We start from the raw sequence: 10246 nt of genomic DNA, 5'->3' as shown, positions 1-10246 counted from the left end.
TGATAAAATGTTATGAATTTTGTATTTTTAGTTTTTTTAATAAAAAATAAATTCTAAAAGTTGAAAAAAAGATTGGTTCCTTCTCTCACTCTCTCTCTTCTCTCTCTCTCTCTCTCTCTCTATATATATATATATATATATATATATATATATATATATATATATATATGTAATCAACGTCCAACGATATTCAATTAATTCTTGAGGTCTTTTTTTTTCGGATCATCTTGAACATTTGAATTCTTAGGACCGGTCATTTAGATCATAATGTCCACTAAACAAGTTTAAACTTGATACCATCGTTTATGCTTGTATTCTCATATCCATACTCATTGGCGGATCTAGAGTGTTGAGAGTGGAGGCATATGTTCTCAATGGCTAAATACATGGAAATACTCTAATTATTCTAAAATTTACTTGCAAATGCATTATTGTTTTTGAATAAAATTCTATAACGCCCTTAATAAAAATAAAATGTTAGATTCGTCTGTTCGTACTGCCATGCCATGAAAAAAACATAGGGACAAAAGAAGGACAACGTGTATGGTGTTTTGGTATTAAATCATATAAACAATTATTGCTACAGCATGACTTGTTGAATTTGTGGTTAATGATAATATCATTATGCAATGTGTGTAAGCTTCCAAAAGTCTAGAGCATAGCTTAATCAGTATTCGTTGATCAAAGCATCATAAGAATAAAATTTTGCATGTAATATCTTGTATGGTAAAGCATAACATATCTAGCTTATAAGAAATGAAACCACATTTGGTTAAACATACATGGTTTGGAGGGTATAGAAAAAATTTGATCAAAAGTTCCACTTGTTACTAAAATGTAACGAAGTTTCAAAATGATCAAAGAAAATAAAAAGGCAGATTGATAAATCTACACCAAATCTCAAAAAGGCAAAATATTATAAAGAAGTGATCCAGAGTAAGAAATGAAATCCAATTCATTGTTTTAGGGGTCTTAGATGGTGATATTTAAGAACCAAATGACACATTATAATGTTGACCCACATGTAAGCATATAATAGAAACCTTATTGACTTATTGTAAAGTAATGGTCCTAATGTTTAGGTTAAACATTGGATGCACGAGCTTTCCAATTATCACAAGTAACGTTTGTACTACACATTAAAATAATAAAATATAAAGTTAGCAATAGTTAGAGGTTTAAAATGAATTTCAATCGTTGATTTTCAGTAAATGCAATGATTAAATACAATTATTCTCACATTCTTTCAATAAGTTTCTAGTTATACATATGATTACAAAATTTATATATTCAGGAAATATTTGTTGGCCAAATATTAAATTGTTGCAAGATTGGCGGAAATATAATTGAAAAAAGCAAAAAAGCGTTTAGAGGGAGAAATTGGTAAAAGAATGTGGATGACTTTATTGCGCAATCAACGGGGTTCGTCGAGAAAAAACAAAATAGAAGGGTCTAAAGTGCACATTCTTATTCTATTTACACTTTTATTTTGTTAAAGCGAAAATCAAATTAATCAAAACCCGCCCTTCACCTTTAGCTATTTTTAAACTGACCACCGGTCAAAAGATAACACTTCCGCCAACTACAGACGACAGCACGCCCGCCGATGCCGGTTGTCAGGTGCACTCCGCCAGTAGCCCTCCACCTGTTTACCGGCAAAACCGGTCAACCGGTTCCGTTTCTTTTCCGCCGGTTATTTTTGCAGCTTTAACCATCATCTCAGATTTTCAGTTGACTCAATAAAGTATTATATTCGAAATTTGTTACTGAAGTGTATTATATATTTATTTTAGAAACTCTAACAATACTTTTATTCATTTCAAAAATTAAATCTTAATTTCAAAAGAAAACCTGAAACTTTTAATTTACGGCTTAAATACATTTCTGCTCTGATAACATTTATATCATCTTTGGCACTTCAGATAATAAATTATCTTATCAACAAGTTGTCTTAAATATTTTATATAACTAAAGTAGTTATATAGGATCGAAACTGATGTGGAAGGAAATCGAAATTGTGATATTTTAGACACAATTTAGGAGTGAGTATTGAACATATATGCCCGAAAATCGGAACTACCAGAACGATTTATTTGGTATTGGGTCGGTTTGGTTTTATTTTACAAGAAGTGGGATATGAGTTGGTGCATTGAAATCTTTTGAAAGATTTTAGAAAGTCTTATTTTGGATTTGCAAAAATCATTAATTTGAATAATTATTGAAAGATCTTATATATCATCGGTACGGTGACTCTTAAATTAAAGTGGTTATATAATTTAGAAAAATGTTTTAGGTATTAAACACACAGATATAAAAAGATGTTACATAACTAAAATCCCTTTAAGTAACTTATAAAGTGTTTTATTTATTTATTTATTTTTATTTAAACAAATCGCAATAACAATTTTCAAATAAAATTAAAATTTAGACGATCAGTTTCTTTCTATATTGTGATGTATTATACTTGACCCATTTTGCTCATTGTTGAAGTTCATTTCAAACCAAATTATGCATTTGTTTGTTGAAACAATTTCTAACTTCAACTATAAGAATAAATTAAGCAGTTCCATAAAAAATGAACAAATAGATATAACAATTATACTTATTGAAAATCATATTCCTATATTTAATAAAAACATTATCAGCTTTTGTTTGCAATTTTCAAGCAAAATGGAGAAAAACATGAAAATCATCAAACGATAACCATCTCTTTACACATATGCATCAATGCAAACAAAGAAACAATATAAATGTGGATATAATGTAAAGAACTTTATAGTTTAAAAAAAAAAAAAAAAAAGCCCTTATCAACTCACAATCTTCCTAAATTTATATATTGGTCCCAAGTACTAGCAGATTATCGACGAAATAAATAGGGTTCATTATATATAAAAACATGTAAAAGTATAGTATTATGAAATTTTAAAGTATTTTTTTAGTTGTTTTAGCAAAAAAAATATGTTAAACAAGGGGGTTTTTTTTTTCATTCAAAAGTAGGTACTAGTGAGAGCTTTTAGTAAAAGAGTTTTAAATGTAGTCTACACCGTACTACGTTGGCTCTTTCAGTGAACTCAAGCCAGACTAAAACCCCCAAAATATTGACCGAGGAATACATTTCCAACAAAACTGCATACTAACCCAAACTTGATTATTTCTAGTTTTGGTAATAGAAAATAAGGTTTAAATGTTTGTTTATGCAATAAAGTTGTTTTTGGCAAACTATCATCATCTTTAATTTCAACTTGTTTATTTGGTTGAAATGTGATTATATAATTTGTGTCAAATGTTTAAATTGATATAAAAAAACTGTATAAATTAATAAATATATGAAACATTGTTATAGAAATTGACAAAAAAAATGAGTAGTTGTCTTTTATCTAAAACTTTAAGTGATGTCATGCAATGAGATAATCAATTATTGATTATAATATTACATGTTTTGGTCTTTAAATAATATATGATTATACATTTAGTCTAAGCTGCTATTTTTACATAAATTATAAAAGTAAAATAAGATTAAATAAACAAACATTAATTTGAAAAGGGAAAATATATCCATAAAAAAAGGAAACATATGCTTGAGTGGGTGTCCAAAAGAGAGGATCATTTGTCTCCTGAAACCAAACCCCTTTTCCACTGGTTAATGGTTTACCATCATTAAGACATTTGGATACACACCAATGTATGCAAATGGTAGCTTTCCCAAAAGAGAACATTATATTGTTAATACTTATCTTGGTTGTTCCCATTATCACATAAATCATAGGATTTTAAAGTTTGAAATCCTCTTGGTTGTTCCCATTATCACATAAATCATAGGATTTTAAAGTTTGAAATCCTGAGTTAGTTTGTTTTTGGTATGCTACAACTTAACTTATTTTTAAGTTTTTTATAATTGTTATTTCGTCAAATCAAAAAATAATTTATAAACTAACTTTTTAAAATGCTACTTACACTATTTTTTATTTTTTTTAAATACTTCAAATATACTCCTAATTAGTTATATACAACTCATTATCTTAAATGTTTTTTTATGTCATTTTTTATCTTCGATCTAGCTTATCAGATAGTTTTTACAAAACGTTATTTTTTATTATATAACTTTTCAACTCGTACGTCAAAACTTAGTATTCTATATGTAAGATTTTTATTGGGACATGTCTTGCAATATCAAATACTTTCTTTTATTGCTCTCTCTCTCTCTCTCTCTCTCTCTCTATATATATATATATATATATATATATATATATATATATATATATATATATATATATATGTTGAGATTGAGAAAATCATTCTCACTCAATCATTTATTTTTGTCGCAAAATGCTCCGGCGTACCGGGCCGACGGATGTTAGAGTAATATTCATATATTAATATAAATATATGTGTATTCATATATGAATACACCACCTCCCGCCGCCACCAACCACCACCGCCGCTGCCACCAACCACCACCACCTCCACAACCAACCACCACCAACAATCGCCACCTCCGTCACCACTCATCGTCGCAATATTCGTATATGAATAATCACTTACTTTATATTTATTCATATATGAATATGATCTGTTCAGTTGGTCTGGTATGCTGAAGCACTTAAGCGGCAAATTCGAAATGAGTGACGCAGATTCATTCTCTCATTCTCAACCTTTTTTTTCTGAATTGAACCCTATTATAAATATATATATATATATATATATATATATATATATATATATATATATATATATATATATATGGAAGAGTTATTTGGAAAACAAAAAAACCCTAAAAATCATAAAAATGCATAAACAAAATACCTAGAGATAACAAAACTTTTTTTTGATATTTTTTATTAAAAAATCGCAGATTTTTAAAGAAATTCGGTGAAAAATTTTTGAAAAAACAAATTTTTTTTATAAAAAAAAATTGATTTTTTAGCGAATTTTAATAAAAAGCTTTGATTTTTTATAAAAAAATTCAAAAAAAAGTTTTGTGATCTCTAAGTATTTTTTTTATGCATTTTTATGATTTTTAGGGTTTTTTGTTTTCCATAGAACCTAAACCTATATATATATATATATATATATATATATATATATATATATATATATATATATATATATATATATATATATCGGAAAAATGAATATACCTAACAACCCTATATAAGCTTATATACCTAACCTATAAACTACATCGTTTTGGTTGATTTCCACAAATCTGATTATTCTAAATTTTAATTAAAATAATAATTTCCTTAATTATATCAAAGAAACGTAATTATATCTTGAAAATTTGACTGATTATTCTAAATCGAATTAATCGACAGCTCAATTAAATGTTGCTGCTTGCTGTAAGTGGGAATTAAGATATCATACTTTTGTGATTTTCTTTTATCACGAACGTAAGTGGGAATTAAAATGTGAAACTTATGCGATTTTCCAATTAGGCATCTATACACATTAATCATACATTAATGACGATTTTGGAATTCATGTTTGATCATTTGTGTAATCATTCGTTCCATTCATTTTCTATTTCTTTATCTTTACTCCTCACGTGAGGAATCAAACTATGCATTAATGGTGCTAATCGTTAATCAATTGAATAATTAATCAACTTGTATGCATTAGTTTTATTGATTTAATATTTGATTTTGTTCGAAGGCGATTTATGTGGATATATTAAGCGTAAATAAACAAATAATCACATTGTAGTTAAAATGTTAGGTATATAAGCTTATATAGGGTTGTTAGGTATATTCACTTTTCCCCATATATATATATATATATATATATATATATATATATATATATATATATATATATATAGAGAGAGAGAGAGAGAGAGAGAGAGAGAGAGAGATGAATTAACCAAATGACTATTTTAAACCATGAAACCAAAAAATCAATCTTTTCTCCACTTTTAAAGCTTATTTTCTATAAAAAAAACTAAAAATATAAAAATTCATAACATTTTATTCTCTTCCCATTAATATCAAATTCGATATATTTTTTTTTTACTTTTTTATTTGTTCTGATTCATACTCTGAATTTGTGCAGAGTCACAGTGTGAATCTACTTTGTATCTGAAGTCACAATGTGAATTCGAATAATATATAATTTTTTTTAGCATTCACAATGTGAAGTTATGAATTTAAGTATTCTTATATTTTTTTATAAAGAATAAACTTTAAAACTTGAAAAAATAATGGTTCTTTGATTCTATGATTTAAAATGGTTTTTTTGTTGAACCTTTATATATATATATATATATATATATATATAGCCGTTTACCCGTGCCAAGCGTCGGGTGTTAAGGTGGCGGTGATGATGCTTGATGGTGATTCTAGTGGTTACTGTTGGCTCTTTTCATTGGATTTGTTTTTCGGTGAAAGTATGTATACGGTAGTGCAGAAGACGGTGCAACCATTTAGTTAAAATTAAAAGTTTGTTGTTTTGTTTTGAAATTATAAGTATGTTCTTTTGTTTTATAAAAATATGTAAATTGGTTATTTGTCTTAAATATATAACCATGATATTGGTTTGGGTCAAATATAAAAGAGCAAATTAAATATAACGTTATATAAAAAAAAGTAGTCAAACAAAGAAACCAAATTTTATAAAGTTCTAAATATCAAATCATAAAAACGTATTAAAAATCCATATCACATAATCCGCAAACAAAATAAATATCAAAAACCCCGAAAACAAATAACTACCTAAAAATTCGCAAACAAATAACTACCACATACCACGCACACAAATAACTATGGTAAAATTAAATGTTTTCCCTATCTCTCATTCGAATCCTCTTAGCTTAAAGACACATTTTTTGTTCTAATGTGCTATTGGAATCATTATTAATCACTAAGGAAGCATGCAAGCGTGCTAGTTATTAACATTAGCATCATCCTTATATTATCATATATATCAAATAAACTATTAAATAATTTTTCACTAAAAGCTTAAACTTATGGCCCAAAATGTTTTTTAAAATATATATACTAATATAATCTGCTGATTCAAATTGTTTGACATATAATCCATTCACAACATATGAAAATGTCAAATACATATATCTATCAGACCAACAAAAAACCAGATCTTACATTTTTACGCGTTCTACTACTAAAAAATCATACATTGTATATTGACATGCACGGCCCAAAGAATCTAACCAAAGATTTGTTTAGGTTTTAAAAATAAATATAAATTACTAACACATTTGACGTAGCTTCATTTTTAAAGTATCAATTATTATTTTAATTCATTAACATAATAATGATTACAATAAATTAAAAAAAAATAAGAAACATCTTGATGTGAACCTATGAAATACCGAGTGGTTTAAATTTATCTTAACTTCCCTTACATTCTTTCAAGATTTTTTCTACAATTTTCAAGACCATTTTCTTATACATTTTCTGAAAACGTTTTATTAAAAATTTAATAACAATAATATCAATAAACCAGTGAGCTTTATTTTTAAGTTTTAAATATATATCTAAGATTCATAAGATACAAAACATCTATTACCTCATACCATCTCATAAAACTAACATTAATCAGTTTAATTGAATAAACAAATGTCAATACTATTCATTATTAAAATCATACAAGAAATATTAAACACTTTTCATTTCAAATGGTTCAAAAAAATACTACAAAATTTTCAAGCTGAAACTCGCTATCTGTTTCATATTTTTATCAACAAGCCCTAATGTACAAAAATCAGCTTCAGTTCTCATCTGAAAATCAAAAAGTAACTCAAGTTCTAGAAACCCTGAAATGTAAAAAACACATACATACTTCATTATAAAACACCGAATAAATATTAAATAAACTCCAAATATCTATACATGATAAATAAACAAAATTAGTTTTACATTAAGATTAACATAAACCTGATGTATTACACATCTGCACAGAAATATATATAATCTGGAAAAAAAATTCAGAGCTAAATACTTGATATAAAAGTCGAATTCTAAAATATCACAAGAATAAGCCATAAAAATAGGTTGCTGACTTTATATCTTCATGTTTTGTGTGTGTGTGTGTGTGTGTTTGTGATTTGAAAAATATGAGAAAGGGACTAAAACATATATGCATATGTTGTTGCCAAGGCAAAACCATTCCATTCATAATACTCGGTGTTTGAAGGCATCCACCTCGTCTCTTTTTCTGCTGCAGATTAAGATGTTGCCAAGGCTAAAGCAGGGCACACACATCTCATGGGTCATAGTCTCCAAATGTCATCTTTGTCATTACATTAATATAAATATAAAATAAACAGATAACCTTAAAGACAAGAAATTAGAAAACCCTCAAACTGTCTTTGCTAGACTTGCTAAATCAAGGTGTAAAATAACAACATAGCACAAAGTCTTAAGAACCAAACAAAAGGTGAAATTTCTACAAAATCAGAACTAAAACACAAAAAAAATAGATAAACCATAGATTAAATACAAACCCCATTCTTCTTCCCTCAGCAGCAGAGTAAAGGGTTTCTGAATCCAGATTTGATTTGCTTGGTTATTGTTGCACAAACCCCATTCTTCTTCCCTCAGCAGCAGAGTAAACATGAAAACCACAAAGAAAGTTATGTTCATTAAGCAAAAATTGAAGTCAAATAGAGTAAAGCTGAAAAGAATACCAAATAAAAGACGCATATGAACAAATTTGTTTCTAGAAAACCATATCTATTCATAATCACATAACAAAACACATCTAATAATCAGATTCAGCAGTGGCACTTTGTTTGAAAATTAGATTCCAAATCGATTTTATAGAAGACATCACTTAACAAATCAATTTAAAAAACAAATCGATTTCAGAAATGGAGAAGAGAAGCAAGAAAATTGATTTTAGAGAAGAAAGAAAACGATTTCAGTGATGGAGAAGAGAACCTTACTGGTGGCGCTGCTGGCGGAGGAAGGCAGTGAAGTGATGGCTCGGGCAGAGGAATTTCATGAAGTGGCAGAGGAACTCGCTGAAGTGACTGGAGGTTGAAACCAGAAAGCGTATGTGATGTGTGGGTGTCGAAGGGTATTAGGGCACCAAAAGAAAACGAAAATGAAAGGGAAATCAAAATAAATTAAAAATCAATGGAGAGAATCAAGTATTAGAATATTAAAAGAGAAGGGTGATCGAGAGAATGAGGTTTACCTGAAACCAATTCGATTGAAAACCTGGAAACTTTTTATGTTCAATAAACATCCCGTTTCTTCTAGTTTATATAAAAATGAACATAACAAAAAATATAGAGATACGGGGAAACATCTAAATATTTGAATGTGTGCGATTTTGAAGCTCGATTTAGGTGTAAAAAGCATATGAAAAGTCTTAACTCGATGAGGGCGAGGTCGCTGCATAGGGTTTCATCATAGATGACTGATGACTGAGAAAACCAGTATCAATTGATAAAATCTCCCTCCATCTCCATAAATCTGAAATATGAAACCAACAACCTTATTTTATGATCTTAAAATTGCATTTATATTAAAACCACATGAAATCATTCGACTGATAAAAAGATATAGGAGAATTTCAGATTTACTTTTCGCATTCGCGATGTAGAAGCATACATAAAGCATCAGATGAATTAAATACGTGTAACTTGTAACGTGATACAGAAGCACACATAAAGCAGAACAGAGGGCGAGAGAGGAAGATAACAAGCAATCTAGGAGGATAATCGGATATGCCAATATGCTATATAAAGTGAATTTTTGTGTTAAACCGATTCAATTGGCTTAAAGATACTGGAACGTTAGTTCCAATTTGACATATTCAATTTGGTTAGCTTAAAAATAGGGATTTTGTTGAGCGGGATAAGATTTATTTGACTTGTTCAATAGTTGACCGGATAAGATCAATTATTTCTGCAATGCATAAAGTGGTTGTACATAATGCATGATGGCTTTGTACCTCTTAAATTTCAGCCTTTGACTAAAGATGCATTTTAAGGTATTATATATATATATATATATATATATATATATATATATGAAACACAATAACAGTTGATACAGTATCATGTGTTTGTTGGATATGTACATTATTATTTAATTATTGTATGTTCGTTGATAATGATCGTACGTAGACACTGAGACTAGATGCTAAAGCATATAAAAAGCAAAGCCACATTTAATTACCGAACATATGAATGACCAAGAATTTGTTAAAACAATATTTTCTCATGATCCTTCTCATTAATTAAACGATATATATAAATCCCTGATTACAATATGAAGGT

The 10246-nt window shown here is 28.0% G+C and overlaps 1 protein-coding gene across 3 annotated transcripts; it reads right to left on the bottom strand.

Annotated features, from left to right (window-relative positions):
• Positions 1-7557: 7557 nt before the first annotated feature.
• LOC145120728 (uncharacterized) lies at positions 7558-9747 on the bottom strand. Of its 3 annotated transcripts, none has more exons than XM_079056533.1 (6): positions 9548-9747; positions 9339-9437; positions 9157-9217; positions 8903-8989; positions 8462-8571; positions 7558-7771 (listed from the first exon to the last, which is right to left on the bottom strand). In XM_079056533.1, exons 1-6 carry the CDS (start codon positions 9582-9584, stop codon positions 7650-7652), a joined length of 516 nt encoding a protein of 171 aa, XP_078912659.1. In that variant the 5' UTR covers positions 9585-9747; the 3' UTR covers positions 7558-7649. The 3 variants fall into 3 exon arrangements, with proteins under 3 accessions (XP_078912659.1, XP_078912657.1, XP_078912658.1); XM_079056531.1 differs by having other exon boundaries at positions 9576-9747; XM_079056532.1 differs by having other exon boundaries at positions 9157-9214; positions 9576-9747.
• Positions 9748-10246: the final 499 nt, after the last annotated feature.

Source organism: Lactuca virosa, chromosome 6 (genome assembly GCF_052849685.1).
Source record: "Lactuca virosa cultivar CGN04683 chromosome 6, Lactuca_virosa_CGN04683_v6, whole genome shotgun sequence".
Lineage (NCBI taxonomy): Eukaryota > Viridiplantae > Streptophyta > Magnoliopsida > Asterales > Asteraceae > Lactuca > Lactuca virosa.
Note: the sequence above shows the minus strand (reverse complement) of the source record. Positions and strands in the feature narration are given on the sequence as shown.